At 49.6% G+C, this 24,287-nt stretch overlaps 2 protein-coding genes across 3 annotated transcripts in view; one reads left to right on the forward strand and one right to left on the reverse strand.

Moving 5' to 3' along the window:
• The window catches only part of LOC119976646 (zinc finger protein 2-like), a 482,048-nt gene that overhangs the window by 297,952 nt on the left and 159,809 nt on the right, over positions 1–24,287 (forward strand). The gene's annotated exons all lie outside the window — the stretch shown is intronic.
• On the reverse strand, positions 229–22,756 carry LOC119976647 (zinc finger protein 271-like). 2 transcript variants are annotated; one of them, XM_038817305.1, is made up of 5 exons: positions 22,477–22,756; positions 19,125–20,361; positions 2,347–2,503; positions 1,322–2,254; positions 229–990 (listed from the first exon to the last, which is right to left on the reverse strand). In XM_038817305.1, the coding sequence occupies exons 2-4, from the start codon at positions 19,905–19,907 to the stop codon at positions 1,422–1,424; spliced, it is 1,773 nt and encodes a 590-aa protein (XP_038673233.1). In that variant the 5' UTR covers positions 19,908–20,361; positions 22,477–22,756; the 3' UTR covers positions 229–990; positions 1,322–1,421. The 2 variants fall into 2 exon arrangements, with proteins under 2 accessions (XP_038673233.1, XP_038673232.1); XM_038817304.1 differs by having other exon boundaries at positions 229–995; positions 1,327–2,254; positions 22,477–22,754.

Consider the following 24,287-nt stretch of genomic DNA (forward strand, 5'->3'; position numbering starts at 1 on the left):
CAGCATCCAACCACTCCCATGTCTCCCCATACCCTCCATGCCAACCTTGTCCCTACCGAGTCCACATGGCCATTTATAGTTTCCATGCCAACTTTGTGCTAATTCAAATCAGCCCATGCCCCCCATCTACCACCCATTGCCCTTACACCAACAATACCAACTCACCCAGTATCTTCAATGGGCAGACCTCAGAACCCAAGCTGAGGTTAAATAAAATTAAGTTCCAAGTGCCTGGAGCAGATTTTATTTTTTTTGTAAACCAGCCATTTATAAAAATAACCCAATTGGTACATTTACATTCTTTACAACAAACATATATTTCAATTGCATAATTCTGTCTTTAAAAAAAGCATTGAAAGTCATAGTCCCACTTCAAGTGTCCGTAACCACTTGGAGCTGTCAATCGAAGTATGATAAGGCAGGAATCCTACTGTACTAATGGATGGTTGTGAAATATGCCAGGTAACATTAATCCAGTCAATCCCCATGGCCTACGTCAAGAGAGTGAAAGGCAAAAATTTGTAGCACTCCAGTTTCTGCAGAGTTCAAGGCAGGAGGTTTAAATGCCTGGATAGCTTGACATCTCCTTTTGACAATTCATCTCGACACTTCTGACAATTATTTCTGACAGTTCCTTGAGCTTGCAGTTCCATGAGTTTATGCACTTAACAGCACATTCATTTCTACTCTCAGTAATGTCAAAGTTTACCTCCTACAAAGATAGCTGAGGACCATATCCTCGACAAAAGGGTATCATATCAGTGCAAACAATCCACGGAGTTCAGACCTGCTCCTCCTGGGTCTAATCTGCATACATTGGGCTTCAGACACCTCTCACCCAAAACCGCATGAGTGGAGGCAGTTGCTGATTTCTATGGAGTTGCCTCTGTGAAATGTGCAAATTCCAGCCTGGCTAATTCAGAATCCCACAAAGGTGCTGTGATCAGGGGGACAGAACTCATGGATTCGGGCTTCTTCCACCATTGCCCTTATGGGCCTCACGGTAGCATGGTGGTTAGCATCAATGCTTCACAGCTCCAGGGTCCCAGGTTCGATTCCCGGCTGGGTCACTGTCTGTGTGGAGTCTGCACGTCCTCCCCGTGTGTGCGTGGGTTTCCTCCGGGTGCTCCGGTTTCCTCCCACAGTCCAAAGATGTGCGGGTTAGGTGGATTGGCCATGCTAAATTGCCCGTAGTGTAAGGTTAATGGGGGGATTGTTGGGTTACGGGTATGTGGGTTACGTGGGTTTAAATGGGGTGATCATGGCTCGGCACAACATTGAGGGCCGAAGGGCCTGTTCTGTGCTGTACTGTTCTATGTTCTATGGTGGAGAGACTATAATGGCAGAAATCTAGACAGAAAAATATCCCTCAGAAGGGGAAGATAATGGGGTCAAGGAGGCAATCTTGAAGGGGTGGGCTCCTAATGCCTGCTTTGTCTCCCCCCTCCTTGTGACATGGACTCTCCTGTGTCACAGGTATGTCCAGCAGCAGTCGTCTCTGCACTGGGCTGCGACTGTCGAGAAGGTGCAGGCACTACAATCGTAGATAGAATCTGCCTCATTTCATTCAAAGTTTCATTGCTTCTTTGCAGAAGCTGACAAAGAGCCTCATTCTGCTGCTGAAGAATCTCATTGTTTCTTTGTAGATGCTGGTTTCGAATCTCATTCTGCTGTCTTCGCAACTCATTCTGCTGCTGAAGAATCTCACTGTCTCTTTGTAGATGCTGCTGAAGAATCTCATTGTTTCTTTGTAGAATTTGGCTAACATCTGTCTTAAATTCCGTCAAAATTTGCGGAGGTAAGTTCGAAGTGACCTGATAACTTTCCATTCTTTCAACCTGTTCCTGATGTAAGCATGCAAGAGGTTTCAGATCATCTTCATTTTCTTCATCAGCAACATGAGCCTGATGTTGTCTGTGTGCTCGTGAAGATGGCAAAAATTCTGCTCCAAAAGCTGCAAGTTCCTCACCCCCGGTAGGTTCTGAGTGCCCTTCCTCCACCATAACAGCCAGATCATCACCGGGTTCCTCCTTCACACAAGTCACAATATTTAACTTGAACTCACCACCACTACCCTCCAAATCAGACATCTTAGCCTCCTGAAGCTCCTCTCCCTCTTCCGCTGCAGCTTCCATGCCACTTTGCTGTGAGGTATTCACCTCCGTCCCTTCCTCATTAGCCCTTTCAGGAATCTCGGACATTGCTGCCAACCCTCCTCCATCACCAGCTGATGTGCCCATGGACACCTGTGTATCTGTCAGAGGAAAAAAAAATCACAATTATTATCGTTTGTTACATAAATTAACTCTCGTCCTGATGGTTTAAACACTCAGCTGCTCACATCACCTTCCCTCATCCCCATTTGTGATCCGCCATTGGTTATCGTGGGGTTGGAGAGGCTAAACAGTTTCCTCGTGAACTCCTCCTGCTCCGTCAGCTCCTTGATGTATGGAAACTGTCCTCCAATTAACGATCGCTCCTGGGCAGTATGGGCCAGCTTTACCTAAAGGAATAAATTAAAATGAACCATTATCCAGACTTTGCTGTGCTGTCTTGTGACACATTTTCCGAGTGCTGGAGATAGATTTCAGCCTGTACTGATAGATTTACCATGCGGTTTTAGTCGCACTTTGCGATTACTAGAACTCAGTAGAAATTTAAGTTAAAACTTCTCAGGTGCAAATAAGAATTGTTTTATTAGTCTTCTATTGATTACAATTGAAAGTCATTTAAAAGGCAATTCGTAGACAATTGAAAACTTTCAAAGAATCACAGAAATGATTTTCTTGCTTAGACAAACAGCTCGCAATAACTTTAAAAGTCAAAGTCTGAGGGCAGCACGGTGGCCTAGTGGTTAGCACAACCGCCTCACGGCGCTGAGGTCCCATGTTCGATCCCGGCTCTGGGTCACTGTCCGTGTGGAGTTTGCACATTCTCCCCGTGTCTGCGTGGGTTTCGCCCCCACAACCCAAAAATGTGCAGAGTACGTGGATTGGCCATGCTAAATTGCCCCTTAATAGAAAAAATAATTGGGTAATCTAAATTTATTAAAAAAAAGTCAAAGTCTGAAAATGAAATATGAAGACAGAGAGACAGTGAATAGTTCAGATCAAAGTATAGCTGATTCATGAAAGAGAGAGAAATCCAGCTAAAAATGGCCGACCAAAACTTCACAGTTATATTGTATCATATCAGTCTTTAGCCATCTAATTACGCCCCAATATAATCCTAATTAGTTTGGGTTAGACTCAAACACATCTGATTTGACGGCAAGCCGTCCATCTTGAATTTGCAACATTAGTTTTAATTGTTTAGTGTCTGCATACTTGTGTATGTTAAGGAATGCGATATTGTGCTGTTATCACGGCCAGCTTGAACTGGTCTTTTGCTGGCTTAGCTGTTATAACAATAGAGCCTTCATGTTACTGTGTCGTTGCTATGCTGTTGCTATGGAGCCTGCCCTGCCCTTGGATACTGTCTTGAAAAATATATTCATTAGTTCAGTTAAAGTGTTTGTTTTAATCTCTATTGCTTTTGCATGTATCAGGTTATTTTGTGTTTCTGTTGTTTTTATGTTGTACTGTCTTGCTAGAATAATGGAACTTAGTAAAGTAAATTATGCTGTGTTATGTATGTTTTGAGATGACCTGAGGTTATGAGAGTGTTGAAATCTTTAATTTAAAATGGGTAAAACTGGGGCTTAATATTTATCCTAAATAGCTATCTTTTACCTATCAGGTGTATTAGGAAATAATTTTTTTAAAAACAAACAATTTTTAATGAGGTATTTTTGGCATAACAAACCACAGTACAAAAAAACAATAGAGTACAAAGAACAGTAATCAAAAAACAGCTACCGACGTCCGTCCCTCCAAGGCCCGCCTATTTAACCCCCTACTCTATACTACCCTAGACCCCCTGCCGCTGACGATTAATTCCCCGCGAAGAAGTCAATGAATGGTTGCCACCCCCAGGCGAACCCTGAGACTGACCCTCTCAAGGCGAACTTAATCTTTTCCAGGCTGAGAAAGCTCGCCATGTCAGTTAACCAGGCCTCTGACTTCGGAGGCCTAGACTCCCTCCAAGCCAGCAGAATCCGTTGCCAGGCTACCAAGGAGGAAAAGGCCAGAACATCTGCCTCTCCCGAACACCCGGGTCCTCCAACACCTCAAAGATCGCTACCCCTCGACTCATTTCCACCCCTGTCTTCAATACCCTCGACATGACGTCCGCAAACCCCTGCCGGTATCCTCTAAGTTTTGGGCATGCCCAGAACATATGGACATGGTCCGCTGGTCCACCCGCACATCTGACGCACTTGTCTTCTACCCCAAAGAATCTACTCATCCGGGTCGCTGTCATGTGCGACTGGTGCACCACCTTAAACTGGATCAAGCTGAGCCATGCGCATGTAGCGGTCGCGTTGACCCTGCTCAGCGCCTCCGCCCATAGGCCGTCCTCCATCTCACCCCTCAGTTCCTCCTCCCACTTACGCTTCAGCTCCTCTGTATGCGTCTCCTCCGCCCCCATTAATTCTTTGTAGATGTCCAAGATGCTCCCCACCCCACCCATCCATAGACACTACCCTAGCTTGAATCCCTCTTTGTGGCGGGAGTGGGAAGGATGGTACCTGCCTGCGCAGAAAGTTCCACACCTGTAGATATATGAAATAATTCCCTGCTGTCAGCCCGAACTTCTCCTCCAGTGCCCTTAAGCAAGGAAAGCTCCCTTCCAGAAACAGGTCCCCCATCTTCTCAATCCCCGGCCTTTGCCATACCCAAAATCCCCCATCTAAGCTCCCCAGAGTGAACCTGATTATTACATATTGGGGATCAAATATAAGAACATAAGAACATAAGAACTAGGAGCAGGAGTGGGCCATCTGGCCCCTCGAGCCTGCTCCGCCATTCAATGAGATCATGGCTGATCTTTTGTGGACTCAGCTCCACTTTCCGGCCCGAACACCATAACCCTTAATCCCTTTATTCTTCAAAAAACTATCTATCTTTACCTTAAAAACATGTAATGAAGGAGCCTCAACTGCTTCACTGGGCAAGGAATTCCATAGATTCACAACCCTTTGGGTGAAGAAGTTCCTCCTAAACTCAGTCCTAAATCTACTTCCCCTTATTTTGAGGCTATGCCCCCTAGTTCTGCTGTCACCCGCCAGTGGAAACAACCTGCCCGCATCTATCCTATCTATTCCCTTCATAATTTTAAATGTTTCTATAAGATCCCCCCTCATCCTTCTAAATTCCAACGAGTACAGTCCCAGTCTACTCAACCTCTCCTCATAATCCAACCCCTTCAGCTCTGGGATTAACCTAGTGAATCTCCTCTGCACACCCTCCAGTGCCAGTACGTCCTTTCTCAAATAAGGAGACCAAAACTGAACACAATACTCCAGGTGTGGCCGCACTAACACCTTATACAATTGCAACATAACCTCCCTAGTCTTAAACTCCATCCCTCTAGCAATGAAGGACAAAATTCCATTTGCCTTCCCGATACCCTCACTGCACCAACAAATTTCCCCCACTGACCCCAGATCCTCAGGGCCGCCACCACTACGGGATTGGTGGAATATCTCACCGGCAGGAAAGGCAATGGTGCCGTTATCAACGCCCCCAAGCTGGTGCCCCAGCATGAGGCCACTTCCAACCGCTCCCAAGCTTCCCCCATCCCCACCACCCACTTCCTTATCATCGCAATATTGGCCGCCCAGTAATAATTACCAAAATTTGGCAGGACAAGCCCCCCCCTCCCCCCGATTCCCTTCGAGCATCACCTTCTTCACCCGCGGGGACTTACCCGCCAAACAAAGCCCAAAATGATTTTGTTCATCCTCTTAAAAACAAACCGCGGTATGAAAATTGGGAGGCGTTGGAACACAAATAAAAATCTCGGCAATATCGTCATCGTAACCGTCTGCACCCTCCCCGCCAGTGATAGCGGGAGCGCATCCCATCTCCGAAACTCGCCCTTCATCTGCTCAACCAGCCGGGACAAGTTCAACTTGTGTTACTGGATATCCCCAGATATCTAAAACTGTCCCTCACTAACCTGAACTAACCTCAGCCGACCCTCCTGGCCTCTTGCCTGGACTACATACATCTCACTCTTCGTCATATTCACTTTGTATCCCGAAAACCGGCCAAATTCCCCCAGAATTGTCATAATCTCCCTCATCCCTGCCCCTGGATCCGCCACATATAGGAGTAAATCATCCGCATACAGCGATACCCTATGCTCCACCCCCACCCAAACCAGCCCTTTCCAGCCCCTAGAAGCTCAGAGCAATTGCCAGCGGCTCTCTGGCGAGCACAAACAGCAGCGGCCCGGCACAGCCTAAAATAGTCCGAGGTCGCCCTATTCGTCCTTACACTAGCTTCCGGAGCCTGGTACAGCAGCCTGACCCAGTCGATAAAACCCCTACCAAACCCAACGGGTCCCAACACCTCCCATAAATAGTCCCACTCTACCCGATCAAACGCCTTCTCTGCATCCCTGACCACAACTACCTCTACTTCCCTACCCAAAGGGACATCATAATCACGTTAAGCAACCTTCTAATATTGGCCACCAACTACCTACCTTTGACAAATCTGGTTTGGTCCTCCATAATCACCTCCGGCACACAATCTTCAATCCTGGAGGCCAACACTTTGGCCAGCAACTTAGCGTCCACATTGAGCAACGAGATCGGCCTGTAGGAAGCACACAGCTCCGGGTTTTTGTCCCGCTTCAATATTAACAAAATGGTGGCCTGTGACATCGTCGGAGGCAGCACCCCTCTGTCCCTCGCCTCATTGAAAACCTAGACCACCAACGGCCCTAATATCCCTGAAAATTTCTTGTAAAATTCTACCGGGAGCCCATCTGGCCCCGGAGCTTTGCCCAACTGCATTGCCTTCAAGCCCTCAGAAATGTCTCTGGCACTAATCAGAGCCCCCAACTCACCCACCTGCTCCCTGCCCACCCTTGGGAAAGTCAGCCTGTCCAAAAGGCGTTTTGGCTCTGAGCGGTCAAGTCCGCTATACAAATCCCTGAACATCCTATTTAGCCCAGCCGAATCCCCTACTAGGTTCCCACCCCCGTCAACCACCTTATCGATTCACCTGGCCGCCTCCCTCTTCCTCAACTGCTGTGCCATCATTCTGCTGGCCTTCTCCCCACGTTCATACAGCGTCCCCCTCGCCTTTCTAAGCTGCTCCACTGCCTTGCCCGTGGACAGTATCCCAAACTCCGCCTGCATCCTCCGACGCTCCCTTAACAGTTCCGCCCCTGGCGTCACTGCATACCACCTGTCTACCCGTAGGATCTCCTTGATCAGTCGGCCCGTCTCTGCCCTGTCCCTATGGGCTCGGTTTGAAATCAACTCCCCTCTCACCACTGCCTTTAGCGCCTCCCAGACCACCGCTGCTGAGACTTCCCCCGTGTCGTTGACCTGCAAGTAGTCCAGCACACATCGCCTCATCCACCAACAGGCCCACGTCCAATCACTGCGGGTGCTGGAAGCTCTCCTCGCTGACCTGTAGTTCCACCCAATGTGGGGCATGGTCCAAGATAGTTATGGCCGAGTACCCCGTGTCCACCACCCCCGCCAGCAGATCCCTACTTAAAATGAAAAAGTCGATCTGGGAATACACTCTGTGTACATGCGAGTAGAAAGAAAACTCGCGAGCCATCGGCTGCCTAAACCTCCATGGGTCAATCCCCCCCATCTGCTACATGAACCCTAGCAGCTCTTCCCCGTTCTCGAGCATGACCGGTCTTTGCCGGGGTCGATAACCGTATTAAAATCCCCTCCCATCACCAGCTTGTGCCAGTCCAAATCTGATATCTTCCCCAGTACCCTCCTAATAAAACAACATTGTCCCAGTTTGGTGCATAGACATTAACCAATACCACCTTCCTCCCCTCCAGCTTACCGCTCACCCTGACATAACGCCCCACCCCGTCCGAAACAATACTGCCCGCCTGGAATTGCATCCGCTTATTAATTAAAATCGCCACCCCTCTCGTCTTAGTATCCAGCCCCGAATGGAAGACGTGACTGACCCAACCCTTCCTCAGCCTAACTTGATCCGCCACTTTCAGGTGCGTCTCTTGCAACATCACCACGTCCGCCTTCAGAGCCCTCAGGTGCGCGAACACACGGGCCCTCTTGACAGGCCCATTCAGCCCTCCAACATTCCAGGTGATCAGCCTGGTTGGGGGGCACCGTGCCCCCCCACCCCCCCACCCCCTGCCGATCAGCCATCCCCCTTTCTGGGCCAGCTCCCCACTGCCCATGCGTCACGCCAACTGCCCGCCACCAGGCAGCCCCCACCCCCGACCTCTTCTCCATCCCCAGACCCAAGTCCCTCCCGCGTCAGCAGAATAGCTTCCCCCCTCCCCACATCACTCTATAGCCCAACCCCTGCCCTGTATTGAACCAGTATACACCCCCCATTGTGCTTCTGTGTACTAGCTCACCCAGCTAGCCTAGTGGCCCTCACCTCCGGCGCCACAAAGTCTCCCACCTATTGTTCCTTACTTCCCTCCCCCCGCCCATCGAAACCACTTCCCACATCAAACCAAGACCGAACAATCTCCTAATTACCATAGGAGACAGCCCAAAACAGACAGAGACCCCACAGCACACCCCTCAATAGTGTAATTAAAGTAATACGAAATAAAACATAGAAAGCCCCCACCAACCACCCCCATCAAAACACGAAAAAAAAACCTCAACAACAACCGAATATCTTTTACTCCCCCAAACTTCAAAGACAAACAAAAAAGAAAGGACAACAATCAAACCATATATACATCATTCAAAAAAGAAAAAAGAGAAAGACGCTGCCGCTTAAGTCCAAAAAAGTCCTCAGTTTTACGCCAGACCCTTCTTCTTGGCAAAGTCCATCGCCTCTTTGGGCGATTCAAAGTAGTGGTGCTGATCCTCATGGGTGACCCAGAGGCGCGCCGGGTAGAGGAGCCCAAATTTCACTTTCCTCTTAAACAGGATCTCCTTCACCTGCCTGAAACCTGCCCTCCTTCTGGCTACCTCCACACTCAGGTCCTGATAGACACACAGTATACTATTGTCCCACTTGCAGCCCCTGGTACGTTTGGCCCCGCTGGAGGACACACTCTTTATCCAAAAATCTGTGGAACCGGACCACCATCCCGGTTCCCCCGGCAGTGGTTTCCTCGCCATCGCCCTGTACGCCCTGTCCACCTCCAGCGGTCAGGGATAAGCCACTCCCCAGAAGCTTCTGGAACATATTTACCACAAACACGCCCGCATGAGCCCCCTCAGCCCCATTCGGGGAGACCGCCAATTCTCAAATTCTCTCGGCGCGCACTGTTCTCCAGCTCTTCCACCTTTTCTAACAGCCTTTTCTACTGATCCTTCAGCATCCCCACCTCCAGCTCAACCACCGTTTGGTGTTCCTCCTGGTCCCGCCAGCGCTTTCTCCAACTTCTGGATCGTCCAAATCTGGGCATCCAGCCTCCGTTCCATCCGATCAATCAACTCCTTTATTGGGTCGAGACAATTTTGTTTCTGTCTGGCGAAGCCTCTTGAATGATCTGCATCAGCTCCTCCATCGTTGGCTGGGCCATCACAGCAGGGGTCCGAACCTCGCCCATTTTAACTTCAGCAGCCACTCCTATCCAGCCCTTACTTATCTTTCTGTTTCTAGTCCCTTGGGGTTCTCCGTTCCATGCACCACTGTGTGGATCCAGTACTTAAATATCCGCACTTTCCAAATGAAGACTCAAAACCACGAAAAAGTCGGGGAAAAGGTCCAAAAGCCCGGCCAGAGCAGGAGCCACCAAGTATGCGACCTACTCCCTCATAGCCGCCACCGGAAGTCGTATTAGGAAATAGTTGACTTCTACATGTACCCAGGGGGACTTCTTTTTTTTTAAAAACACGTTTCATTACAAACTTGTATCAAAGTAGGTTACAGCAAATAAACACTCCGGGGAAACATACTTCCCAACAATTAGCTATATAGTTTGTACAGAATTTTCTCCTTTTTCACCCCCCCTCTCCCCATCACCCACCCCCCTGCAATGAACAACTCCTCAAACACGGTCACAAACAACCCCCACCTTTTCTCAAACTCCCCTGCTGAGCCCCTTAACTCATACTTTATCTTCTCTAACCGCAGGAAGTCATACAGGTCACCCAACCATGCTGCTACCCCCCAGTGGCGATGCCGACCGCCACTCCAGCAAAATTTGTCGCCGTGCAATCAGAGAGGCGAAGGCCACGACATCGGCCTTCCTCCTCTCCATGAGCTCCAGCTTCTCTGAAACCCCAAATATCGCCACCAAAGGGTCCGGGTCCACCTCCTCCTCCACTATCCTGGCTAAGACAGCAAACACTCCCGCCCAGAATCTTCCCAATTTTTCGCAACCCCAAAACATGTGTGCGTGATTCGCTGGCCCCCGCCCACACCTCTCACACTCATCTGCAACCCCCTGAAAGAACTCACTCATTCTCGCCCGAGTCATATGGACCCTGTGCACCACCTTAAACTGTATCAGGCTCAGCCTTGCACAAGAGAAGGTCCCGTTTACCCTTTGAAATGCCTCACTCCATACTGCCCAATTGATCTCCATTCCCAACTCCGCTTCCCATTTCTCCTTGACCTTCACCATCAGCTCGCCCCTCTGCTCCCCCAGCCACTTATATATATCCCCAATTCTTCCCTCCCCTTCCACATCTGGAAGCAGCAGTCGTTCCAGCAGGGTGTATCCCGGCAATGTGGGCAATGTGCAAAGTTCCTAACCTGTAGATACCTGAACTCACTACCCCTCGGCAGCTCTTCCCTCTCCCTGAACTCCTTCAGACTGGCGAACCCTTCCTCCAAATACAAATCCCTCACCTTGACCAGCCCCACTTCCCTCCACCTTTATACACTATCCACACCCCCCCCCCCCCCCCCCCCCCCCCCCGGCTCAAATCCATGATTCTCGCACAGCGGCGTTAGCACCGACATCCCTTCCACCCTCAAATGCCTCCTCAGCTGATTCCATATCTTCACTGTGCACTGAACCAGTGGGCTCCCTGAATACCTACTTGGAGCCATTGGCAATGCTGCCGTCACCATAGGCCTCAAACTAGACCGCTTACAAGATTCCTGCTCCATCCTAACCCATTCTACCGCTTCCCCTTCCCACCACCGCTGCACCTTGTCCACATTCGCCGCCCAATAATAATGAAGCAAGTTTGGCAATGCCACCCCCCCCTGCTGCCTCTGCTTCTGTACCAGGCTCCTCCCCACCCTCGGCATCTTCCCACCCATACAAAGTCCGAAATAATCGTGACCACTTTACGAAAAAAGGTCTTTGGTATAATGATTGGGAGAGCCTGAAAGTTAAACAATAACCTCGGCAGAATATTCATTTTCACCACTTGGACCCACCCCGCCAATGTTAAGTGCAGACCTCTTAAGATCTTTTCTGACCTCCTCCACCAGCTTCGTTAAGTTCCACTTATGCGTCCATTCCCTCGCTATCTGAATCCCCAAATACCTAAACCTATCCCTCACTACTGTAAATGGCATCCCCCTAAATTAGCCCACTGTGCCAGCTCATTCACCGGGAATACCTCGCTTTTCCCTACATTCAGCTTGTATCCCAGGGGGAACTTCTGATTGGAGATCAATCTTATGACAAAGTCAGAGCCATCTCCAAGGCAACTGCATTTTATAAAACCTCATAAAATTAGTAAATAAACATGTGGGCGGGATTCTCTGTTGGCCGACTCAGAAACCAGGAAAGGTGATTGGGCGGAGGATCAGTTTTGACCCTTTCACCAAGGAGGTAGGAGACAGAGAGGCACAACCGTGAGATGCCGATCCTAACTCTTGCCGGGCTGAAACCCCCACGCCACCAGCCCAGCCCCCACCCCACCACTCCCACATCACACCCTCTGCCATACCAAACCCGCTCCCCCCAACACAACTGGCCGCCACCTTCTGGCGGGGCATCATGCAGCCCACCCAAGGGCAACGGCCACATAACCCCTACAGGGGGGGTCGATGGGCGATGTGGAGCGTACCGTTGGCGTGGGCAGCGACAGCATCCCTGGCAGCAGGGACAGATGCTAGGGCCAGTGGCTCCCAGGGCACCAGACACCAACTGGGCCAGAGGTGTGCAGATGGGTGGGTGGGGGACGGGACTGATGAGGGGGCAATGTCTGCAGTGCCAATCGTGACCACTGTGTCGACCCGTTGGTCCTGGTTGGGCACAGGGGTGAGCACCATGCTAACACGTCAGCCTTTCACCCCAGCAGCAATGGTGGTCTTCCTGCTCGTGCCACGGCCCTGGGAGATCCACTGTGGCTGTATGAATTGGAGCTGTTCGAGGAGGAGGAAGCTGCAGCAGCAGAGACTTCCCCAGAGGGACAGGAGGCAGCCGCTGAGGATGGTGAGCCAGCCGAACAACTGGGCGAGGAGGAGAAGCACGAAGCCACACGTGTACCGGCAGCGCCTGTCTTTTAAGGACCTGTCGGACCAGGTATGCCGTCAAAGACTCCGGCTGAGCAGGGGGATAGTGCAATATATCTGCCGGATCATGGCGCACCTAGAACCACGGGGGAATGGGGGAGGACACCCACTCCCAGTGGCCGTCAAGGTGACGGTCGCCCTGAATCTTTACAGCACAGGCTCCTTCCAGGTGCCAAGTTGGGACCTGTCTGGGATGTCAAAGAGCTCCGTGCACTGGCATATCCTAGCTGTCACGGAGGCCCAATATGCCTAGTTGGCTCAATGCATCCATTTAAATGTGGACTGAGCCCACCAGATGCTCGGGCAGTGCAGTTCGCCACCATCACAGAGGTGAACCGTGTCCAGGGGATGAAAATGAAAAAAATGAAAATCGCTTATTGTCACGAGTAGACTTCAAATGAAGTTACTGTGAAAAGCCCCTAGTCGCCACATTCCGGCGCCTGTTCGGGGAGGCTGTTACGGGAATCAAACCGTGCTGTTGGCCTGCTTGCAAAGCCAGCGATTTAGCCCTGTGCTAAACAGTCCCGATCGACGGGATGCATGTTCCCCTAATAGCACATGCAGATGGCAGGCTGTTCTTCACAAACCAAAAGGGATTTCTCTGACTGAATGTACAGCTGATGTGTGACCATAGATGTGTATCATACAGGTCTGTGCCTGATAACCGGGCAGTGTGCACAACATCTTCATTCTGACACACCTGATGGTTCCTGGTCTCTTTGAGGCGCTCCCCCCACCTCCCTCCAGGCAGCCCCCACCCCCGACCTCTTCTCCATCAAGACGATACATCAAGAGTGGAGGTGGCCTGCTGTGGTTCCTGCCCTGTAACATGGGTCCCCTGTGGCGGCCATCTTCTGGGGTGACCAGGTGGATGGGCCCAGCTGCTACTCAGTTGTCCCATGTGACGTGGTGCCCGCTGTCCATGTAATTCACCAGGGACAGGAGAAGGGGACTCCCTTTGGGAGTCACCGGCACGGGCCCCCTCACCTCCTTCTCCCTCGGGGTACCCGATTGCTCCTGGGCTACTCTATGGAAGTGTGGAGTGTGAGCGGAGCTAACCCATGAGGCTCCCCCACCCTTTGGCGCTGTCAGTCCTGGGGGCCCGCTGCCATCTCAACCAGGGTCTGCATGCTCATGGCCATGGAGCACAGGGAGTGGACTACTTCCATCTGGGACAATGCCACATCACCCATTGTCTGTGCCATCACCTTCTGGGTCTGTATCACATCAGCCAGTGACTGCACCATCTCCCTCTGGGACTGGGCCACCTCCCTCTGTGAATGCGCCACATCGGCCAGGCCTGTGCAATGCCACCGAAGCTCTCAACCATGGCTCGCTGTGACTGAGCCACGTTTAGGAGCGCGATTGCAATAACCAGGTGACCCTGTCACATGGCTGCCTGGGCCTCGGCCTGCACAGTGTCCAGGCATGGGGCCTACTGATCCATGACCGACACCCTCGCCCCCCCCCCCTCCCCCCCCCCCCCCCCCCCCCAAGGCCTCCACCATGGACGCCATCGTGCGATGTTGGCCTGGGTAGCACGCATAATCGGCAGCACCTCCTGCTCCTGCTCGCGGTTAGACTCCTCCAACTGCACAAGCAGGTGCTGCATGGTCGACGTCAACCCATCATGCAGTCCCTGGCTCTGTGACTGCACCTCCACAATCGATGGGACCGTCCATTCCAGAAGCCTGAAACCCGTCTGGATGTCAGTTAGTCCCTGGGGCTGGCCAGCCCTCCGAACGGCCGCCCTCTTCTACCTCCGGAGCATATGTCTGTGTGTGGTGCACACCAGATAGTGCCCCAGGAGCCTCTACACTAACATACCCAACCGAGGTGAGTGTCTCTGGGATGGTGGTGTTGGAGAAGCTGTGATGGGAAATCTGTATCATCTCTGGTCTCTGGCTCTCGTGTGTCCTGGGATTCGGGCCAATGGCTCCTGTTGCATCGATATCGTCCTGTAGTTCTAGCTGGGGTTGGGGACACCACAAGGGTGCGTCCCATCATCAGCATCTCTTGCAAGACACAAGACAAGATGCATGATTGCTTTGCAAGCCGAGGGGAGGGGGCGCGGGGGTGTTATGGGGGGGGTGAGAGTGATGTGGGTGTGAGGGTGGTTACACACGTGCCATTGGGAACTGCAACTCAGTGGGGGGGTCTCACATCCTCGCCCGATGCCGAACTCCACCCTGGCGACTGCCCTTTCTTTGCACCTGCTGACTACGTCCAGGGCCCTCTGCTCTGCTGCAGTGAGGAGCCACAGACCCTGCGGTCCCTCTCCAGTTTTCTCCCATTCTCAGCGGTTATGGGCATCCTTCTCCTCCGGCAGGGAAGGGGGGAGGGGGGGGGGCACAGAAAACACAGTGTTTTACAGTCTGAAGTATGCAGCCCATGGAGTGGGTAGGTGATGGCCGTGTGGAATTTCCACATTCTCCCCGTGACTGCGTGGGTCCCACCCCCACAAACCCAAAGATGTGCAAAGTAGGTAAATTGGCCATGCTAAATTGCCCCTTAATTGGAAAAAAAGAATTGGGTACTCTAAATTTAAAAAAAACATCAACTGTGGGTCAAATATATACAAACAACTTGTATGAACATGCTCAAGCAACCCCTCTCCCCACTCCCTCGTCAGTCTGAGGTCACCTGACTAACATTCACTTATATACTAATGAGACTCCCAGTGGTCGGTCAATAAATTACACAACCATGATATCACTACAATCCTGGTTGCCCTAAGGGAGTCATCCAGTTTTTTTCCTACACTACTGGCCAGTCCATACAGCGTCCAGGCCCGGTGAATGGCGGCGGCTGATAGCTTCCTTCTCATCATGGGCTACTGGGTCGCCCACCTCTCTTCCACAGCATCCAGCAGAAGAAGTCCACGAATCCTGCCCCGGTGTCAACACTTTGTCTCAGAAAATGAGAATTTCGCCGACAATGTACATTTTTAACTCAAAAACCACAATTAAAAGTTTCAAATATTTACAAAAATATATATTTAATATTCAGAATCTCTCTCTTGGCCATCATAGGGAAACTTCTGCATAAGCAGTAGCTTCCATACAGATTGATGTCTTCTTTAGATGATGTTTGGTGATTTGGTCAAAGGTTAAAATGGTGGGAGAGGTTGGGGACAGACACTGCTGAGACAGACAGTGCTTTGGAAGGACAGCTCCCTGTGTGAGCACTGGAGGGTAAACAACACGGACAACTCTCAATATAAGGAAAGCAGGTGAGCCGCAGTGTGAATGCGCTGGTGTCTGCGAAGATCTGATGAGTGTGAGAATGATTTATTGCACACCTCAAAATGAATGGTTTCTTAGCAGTGTGCGCAACAGGGCTGATTATTCCGAGAATGATTTGTTACACACCATCCATGTGAATGGTTTGTCTCCTGTGTGAATGTATTGCTCTGTACAGGGGAAGGTGACTCATAAGTTCAAAAGATATCGGAGCAGAATTAGGCCATTTGGCCCATTGTGTCTGCGTCACCATTCGATCATGGCTGATCTAATCCTGGCCTTACCTCCACCGTCCTGCCCGTCCTCCATCACCCTTCAACCCATTACCAATTAAAAATCTGTCTAACTCCTACTTCAATTTACGCACTGTCCCAGCATCCACGACACTCTGGGGTGGCGAATTCCACAGATTCACATCCCTAAGACTATGACCTCTTGTTCTAGAATGCCCCGCAAGAGGAAGCATCTACTCCACGTCTACTTTATTTATACCTTTTATCATGTTGTATACCTCAAATTGATCTCCCCTCATTTTGAGAGAGTGGAAGCCTAAACTGCTCAATCTCTCTTCATACGACAAGCCCCTCATCTCTGGAATCAATCCAGTTAACCTCCTCTGACCGTCTCCGATGCCACTACAACTTTCCACAAATAAGGGGACCAGAACTGTACGATAATCCAGGTGTGGTCTCAGCAATGCCATTTATTGTTGCAACAACACTTCCTTACCGTTACACTCTATTACTTTAGTTGTAAATGCCAAAATTCCATTTGTTTTCTTTATTATCTGCTGTACCTGCGTGCTCGTTTACTGTGACTCATGAACAAGAACGTCCAGAACTCTCAGCAAAGGAGCTCCCCGAAGTCCCTCCCCATTTAGATAATAAGTTGCCTTCCCATTTTTCCGACAAAAATGGATGACCTCACACTTATCCACGTTAAACTCGACCCGCTAAATTTTGGCCCACTCTCCTAACCTGTCTATATTGATTTCCTCATTGCAATTTACTGTCCCACCTATTTTTTGTGGCGTCTGCAAATTTGGCTGTAGAGCCTTCTATCCCTGTATCCAAGTCATTAATATAGACTGTAATTAGCTGGGGCTGTGGACTGAACCCTGTGGCACCCCACTAGTTACATCTTGCCATCCAGAAAAAGATCCATTTATCCCAACTCTCAGTCTTCTGTCCATCAGCCACTCTTCTATCCAAGCTAATAAATTACCCCTAATCCCATGCAATCTAACCTTGTGAATTAACCTTCTCTGCAGCACCTTAAGCACCTTCCAGAAGACCAGATATACTATATTGACGGGATCCCCATTATCCACTTTGCTTGTATTACATCTTCAAAAAACTCTAGCAAATTAATCAAACATGATTTGCCCTTCATAAACCCCATGGCTCTGATGGGTGGCGTTTTGACTTTCCACATGTCCTGATATTACTTCCTTGATAATTAATTTCAACAATTTTCTAATCACGATGTTAAACTAACTGATCTGTAATTTCCCACATTCTGCCTCCCTCCCTTTTTGAATAAAGGCATTATGTTATCATTTTTCCAATCCACTGGAACCTTTTCCATGTCCAGGGAATTTTGGAATATTATAACAAATGGGTCTACTACCTCCACCACCACTTCCTTCAACATCCTAGGATGTACCCCATCAGGCCCGGGGAACTTGTCTGCCCTGAATCCCAATAGTTTTGAGTTCCATTTCTCAATTGAATCATACAATTTACAGTACAGACGGAGGCCATTCAGCCCATCGAGTCTGCACCAGCTCTTGGAAAGAGCACCCTACCCAAGCCCATGGCGACGCCTCCACCCTATCCCCATAATCCAGTAACCCAACCTAACCCTTTTTGGACACTAAAGGGCAATTTAGCATGGCCAATACACCTAACCTGTACATCTTTGGACTGTGGGAGGAAACGGGAGCATCTGGAGGAAACCCATGCAGACATGGGGAGAAGGTGCAAACTTCACAGTCACCCGAGGTCTGAATTGAACCGGGACCCTGGAGCTGTGAGGTAGCAGTGCTAACCGCTGTGCCACCATGCCACCCGTTGGTGTTGACTGCTCTAAGTTCCTCCCTTTCTATTACCTTTGATTTGCCGTTCCTATAGGAATGGTACTACAGGTAGTGTCCTCCACTGTGGAAAACTGAGGCAAAGTATTGATTTAGCATCTTTGCCATTTCTGAGCTCCCCAATATTAACTCCCCGGTTCATCTTCCAAGGGACCAAGATTCACTTTAGCGGCTCACTTCCCTTTTATGTACTTAGAGAGGCTTTTACTATCCTTTTTGATATTTGCACTAGTTTTCTTTTGTAATTTACCTTAACTCTTTTTATTACTTTTTTAGTTTCCCTTTATTTATATTTGAAAGTTTCCCAATCTTCCAGCTTGCCACTGGCGTTTGAAATATAATATACCTTAGTTTTGTCTTTATATTGTCCTTGTTTAACATGGATTTTTTTTTACCTCTCTTACCATCTCTCTTCCTCACTGGGGTATATTTTAGTTGTGGGGGAATTGAGTATTTCCTGAAACAACTGCCACTGCTCATCAGCTGTCCTAACTTTCAGCCTTCCTGCCCACTCTACTCAAGTCAAATCTGTCCGCATGCGTATGTAATTTCCTTTGTTTAATTCCAAAACATGAGCATGGGACTCCGCTTTCTTGCCCCCAAACTGAATTTTGACTTCTACCACACTATGGTCACTGGTCCCCAGAGGATCCTTAACTATGAGGTCATTAATGAATCCCTCCTCATTACACAATATCAAATCCAGAGTAGCCTGCTCCATGATTGGTTCCGCAACATACAACATCCAAGAAACAATCTCTAATACATTCAATGAATTCTCCCTCAAGGCTAACATTGCAATTTGATTTTACCAGTCAATGTGCATATTAAAATCACCCATAATTATTGCACTACCTTTCTGACAAGCCCCCAGTATTACCTGGTTTATACTGTGCCCCACTGCAGAACTACTGTATGGGCACCTAGAGATGACTCCAAACAAGGAACATTTATCTTTCTTATTTCTACACAGATTGATTCCACATCTTGATCGCCAGTGCTTATTTCTCATTACAGCACTGATCTCTTTCTGCACCAGCAGGGCTATGCCACCTCCTTTTCCTTTCAGTCTATCTTTCCAAAATACTACGTACGCTTAGATATTCAACTCCCAGACCTGGTCTCCTTGCAACCATGTTTCTGTAATCACCACCAAATCATAACCTTTTGTTTCTATTTGCCCAATTAACTCATTACTCAGGGAATGATTTGTCACACAGCATATATGTTAAGATGTACGCATGAAGTCAATGAGTCCGAGAATAATTTGTCACATACCTTGCATGGGAAGGGTTTCTCCCCTGTGTGAATCCTCTGGTGAGAAAGGAGGTTGTCTTTCCGTTTGAAAGTCATCTTACAAACATCACACATGAAAGGTTTCTCCTCTGTGTGAACACGTTGGTGTTTATGGAGGGTCGATGACTGCGAGAATTTTTTGTCACACACTTCGCATGTAAAGGGTTTCTCTCCTGTGTGCACGAGTTGGTGTCTGTGGAGATTTGATAACTGCGAGAATGATTTGTCACACATTTTGCACGTGTAAGGTTTCTCCCCTGTGTGAATCCTCTTGTGTGATACAAGATTGTTATTTTCATTGAACGTCAGCTGACAAACATCACATTTGAATGGTTTCTCCCCTGTGTGAAGACGCTTGTGTTTACTGAGGTGCGATGACAGTCTGAATGATTTATCACACACCTCGCACGTGAATGGTTTCTCCCCTGTGTGAATACGTTGGTGTTTACGGAGGTCCCATGACTCCGAGAATGATTTGTCACACATTTTGCACATGAAGGGTTTCTCACCTGTGTGAATGCGTTGGTGCTGATAAAGGGCTGATGATCGTGAGAAGGTCTTGTCACATACATCACACTTAAAGGGTTTCTCCCCTGTGTGAACACGTTGGTGTTGATGGAGGGTTGATGATTGTGAGAAAGATTTCTCACAAACACCACATCTGAATGGTTTCTCTCCCGTGTGAATCATCTGGTGCCTCAGGAGTGTCGTAGAATACACAAAACCTTTATCACAAACATCACACCTGAATCGTTTCCCTTCCATTTGGCTGCCCTTGTGGTAATAGTAGTTGTCACAAATGAACCTTGGAAGATCTTGTGACCCTATGAAGACCCAACACACACCTCCCACCTACCACTTGTAGGAATGAGTCGATGGCTTATGAGGCTTGATAAATGATTGAACCTCTCACCACACTTGGAACCCACTCCTTCATCTTACTAGCGTCATCCTGACCAATCACCCACAGCTGAACCTTTGGAAAGGTTGGTTCTGATAGAAGGTTCCACACCACTGACCAGTTTCAGATCTGATGATATGTTAAAGCTCTCCTGACCCAACCGATTTCCAGATGATGGTTTCACTGCCCAACCTTCTCTGTGTTTACCAATGCTGTGAAGGGACTGGATGTCTTCCCAGTTGTGTAGTTGTTCCTTGGGTGATGGTCAGGATCTATCTGCAGTGTCTATTTTCTCTGGTGTGATATGGTGAAATCCTTCTGTAAAACAGGAAAAGGAAGCATGATTTCCTCCAACCCCATCTCCTCCTTTGCTGAAGGGACTGTCACCTCAGTTAGAGACTGTTCCACAGTGAGTGTCAGTCTGCTATTCCCCTGTGCGGGGATAAGCTGCAGGGGGTGCTTGAGTGGAGCCGGTGGGAGAGCGGGCTGGCGCTGCTGAACTTTAGTAATTATTATTGGGCGGCGAATGTAGCCATGATCAGGAAGTGGGTGGTGAGGTGGGGGGTGTAGTTATGCGAGCGAATGGAGGGGCATCATGCACGGGCACCAGTTTGGGGGCATTGATAATGGCACCTCTGCCGTTCCCCCCGGCATGGTACTCCACCAGCCCCGCGGTGGCGGCGGCACTGAGAGTCTGGGGCAACGGAGGAGACATGTGGGAGCATCGGTGTGGTCTCCAATCTGTAATAATCACTAGTTTGCCCCGGGCTGGATAGAGGGTGCCGGAGATGGAAGAGAGCAGGAATTGAGAGGATGGGAGATATGTTTATGGAGGGGAGCTTTTCTAGCCTGAGGGAGCTGGAGGAGAAATTTGGATTGGCGAGGGGAAATGCGTTTAGCTACCTGCAGGTGCGGGACTTCCTGCGCAGGCAAGTCTCAACCTTCCCGCTCCTACCACCAAGGGAGATACAGGACAGGGTAGTCCAGAGTATGGGTGGGAGGGTTTCTGATATTTACAAGGAACTCATGGGGTCAGAGGAGACGCAGACCAAGGAGTTGTAACGCAAGTAGGAAGAGGAGTTCGGAGGAGAGATAGAGGATGGTCTCTGGACCGACGTATTGAGTAGAGTTAACATTGATAATGGCACCTCTGCCGTCCCCCCCGACACAACATGTGCCAGGCTCAGCCTGATACAATTTAAGGTTGTCCACCGGGCCCATATGACAGTGGCCCAGATGAGCAGGTTCTTTGGGGTAGAAGATAGGTGCGCAAGGTATGCGGGAGGGTCAGCAAACCATGTCCATATGATCTGGGCATGACCAAAGCTTAGGGGATTCTGGCACTGGTTTACGGATGTACAGGTGTCATGTCCAAGGTGTTAAAAACAAGGGTGACACCGAGTCCAGAGGTGGCGATTTTCAGAGTGTCGGAAGATCCGGGAACCCAGGAGGGGAAAGAGGCAGACGTTCTGATCTTTGCTTCACTGGTAGCCCTGGTAGCCCAGAGACGGATACTATTAGCTTGGAGGGACCCAAAGCCCCCGAAGTCGTAGACCTGGCTATCGGACATGGCTAGCTTTCTCTGTCTGGAGAAAATCAAGTTTGCCTTGAGAGGGTCAATATTAGGATTTGCCCGGAGGTGGCAGCCGTTCGTCGATTTCTTTGGGGAAAATTGGGGGGGGGGGGGGGGGGTTAACTTAGTTCAAAGTGGACGGTTAGTAAAGGTGGGACCTGTAAGGGAGGAAGACGGCTTTTGCACTAGGTTTATACTTTCATGTACAGTTTATTTTGTTGCTGTTGTAAAACCATAAATACCTCAATAAAATATTTATAAACAAAATAAAATGTGTTTCATATAAAATGTTAATTCAACGTAGATTTTGAAATTTCTCCACTTGGTTTCACAAATTATTTGAAGCAAACACACTGGGCAGCAAGTGCTAGGAAAATATTTATTCAGTGTCGCTGATGGAAGGGTTCTTTCTGGTTTATCCTGGGAAATTAGATACACTGCACTCACTCAGACTGCACATCCCAAATTCAGTTCTCAGACACAGCACTGGGCTAAACTATCAAATCCAAACCCAGGGTTTACGGGAAAAGCCGAGGCCTTCAAAGATATTTTAATAAATGTGTCTCTGCCCCTCCCAGATAATTACACCTCACCTTCTCATATTCAGCAGTGACCCATCAACAAAACTCAGTCTGTAAATCAGAAGGGAAATGCTCCCAATAAACACCCTCAATATCCAACACACAGCCAATCAAACAGCTCAGCACAAAGCACCGAGTAAACAGGTCTGTGAGCTGGATCTTCTGACACAGCATAAGGGGCATTTCCACAGCTGATTGCCCACAGGATAGTCAGACTGCCTGAACATTAGTGTGGATATTGTGCAATGTAATGATTGTAAATTGTGCTCCTTCACTCACCATCTCCTGACTTGGTTTTGAGTCCCTACAGGAAGTGAAGCAGCTGTGGTAGAGGAAGAGGAGAGAATGGGCAGAGTGGGTGGGCTCTCTGATTGACGTCTCTCACAGACAATCCAAATATTTCTGCAGGAACAGGAGTTTCCTGAAGTTTGGGAAACTGACCGGGGAAACGGAGGAGACTTTGAGCAGCAGATCAGGTGGAGATTTAAACTTGTCATTGTCCCATCTGAATAAAATCTCACTTATTGCAGCTGCTGTCTCAGTTCCCCGGGTAAATGTTTGATGTGGAGATGCCGGCCTTGGACTGGGGTGAGCACAGGAAGAAGTCTTACAACACCAGGTTAAAGTTCAACTAGCTTTCTGGAACAAACATGTTGGACTTTAACCTGGTGTTGTAAGACTTCTTACTGTGGTAAAAGTTTGACAGAGATTTCTAATGTGGGAATAGCATTCTTCATCCTCAGAGGCTTTCAAACTGACATCAGTGTGGAATGTGTTGCCTCGGATGTGTTTGACAGCAGATCAGAAGAGGAAGACATTCAAGGGGCGCCGGGTGGGAGAAACGCTGGGGTGCCGGGCGAGTCCCGCCACACCGCCCCCCGCTTCTCCCACCCCCCCCAAACCGGCGCGGCGAGATTTACGGCTGGCCGCTTGGAGGAACGCCGTTCGTAACAGGCGAGCGGCGATTCTCCGGCCGAGTGGCCTCCCCAATACGACGGGTTCCCGCTGGCGCCGTCCACACCTGGTCGCTGCCGGCGGGAACAGCGTGGGAACGCTGGGGGGATCCAGCACCAGGGGAGGGGGACTCAAAAGGGGCCTGGCCCGCGATTGGTGCCCACCGATCGGCAGGCCGGCCTCTCTGAAGGAGGACCTCCTTTCCTCCGCCGCCCCGCAAGATCAATCCGACATTTCTTGCGGGGTGCCCACGGGGAGGACACCAACCTGCGCATGCGCGGGTGATGTCATTTACGCGGCGCCGGCCGCATAATTTAGACGGCGCCGCTATTACGCAGCGACAAGGCCCGGCACGCGTAAATGACGCGGCGCCGCTCCTAGCCCCCCCGGGGGTGGGAGAATAGGGGGCGAGGAGCGGCCTCCAATGCCGGAGTGAAACACTCCGGTTTTCACTCTGGCGTCGGGACTTAGTCTCCCGATGGGAGAATCTCACCCAAGATCTCCATGGTGAAGCTATTATCCTCAATGTTCGAGGAGTTTCCAGTGACCTTTAGAATTGGTAATAGGTCATGCTTTTAGATATTTTCTAGCTGGAGACTCCTTCCTCCTGTGGGGGAGGAATTTATGGCTTCCAATTTCTCCCCTCTGATAATAGCTAATGCCAGCAGCTTGGATTCTTACGAAAACAAAGACTCAGTCTCTCTTATATCGGCTATATGGCCATGATGCGAGCCTAAAAAAGCTGCACTGGAGCATTTTACTTTTAATACAAAGGATAATATGGTCACCGCTCATAATTCACAGAATATTTTATTATGCTTGATATGCTTGCTTGCTTTAGGGGCAGCAGGGTAGCATGGTGGTTAGCATAAATGCTTCACAGCTCCAGGGTCCCAGGTTCGATTCCCGGCTGGGTCACTGTCTGTGCGGAGTCTGCACGTCCTCCCCGTGTGTGCGTTGGTTTCCTCCGGGTGCTCCGGTTTCCTCCCACAATCCAAAGATGTGCGGGTTAGGTGGATTGGCCATGCTAAATTGCCCGTAGTGTCCTAAAAAGTAAGGTTAAGGGGGAGGGGGTTGTTGGGTTACGGGTACAGGGTGGATACATGGGTTTGAGTAGGGTGATCATTGCTCGGCAC

This window comes from Scyliorhinus canicula, chromosome 13 (genome assembly GCF_902713615.1).
Source record: "Scyliorhinus canicula chromosome 13, sScyCan1.1, whole genome shotgun sequence".
In the NCBI taxonomy this organism is placed as follows: domain Eukaryota; kingdom Metazoa; phylum Chordata; class Chondrichthyes; order Carcharhiniformes; family Scyliorhinidae; genus Scyliorhinus; species Scyliorhinus canicula.

Excerpts from the sequence above, each read along its gene's own strand:
- LOC119976647 (XM_038817305.1), bottom strand. The coding sequence starts at position 19,907 with ATGGAAGGGAAACGATTCAGGTGTGATGTTTGTGATAAAGGTTTTGTG. Across the intron at positions 2,504-19,124 it reads AGAAACCCTTCCCATGCAAG|GTAAAGCTGGCCCATACTGC; the intron begins GTATGTGACAAA and ends TTATTCCTTTAG. Across the intron at positions 2,255-2,346 it reads ACAAATGGGGATGAGGGAAG|ATACACAGGTGTCCATGGGC; the intron begins GTGATGTGAGCA and ends TTCCTCTGACAG.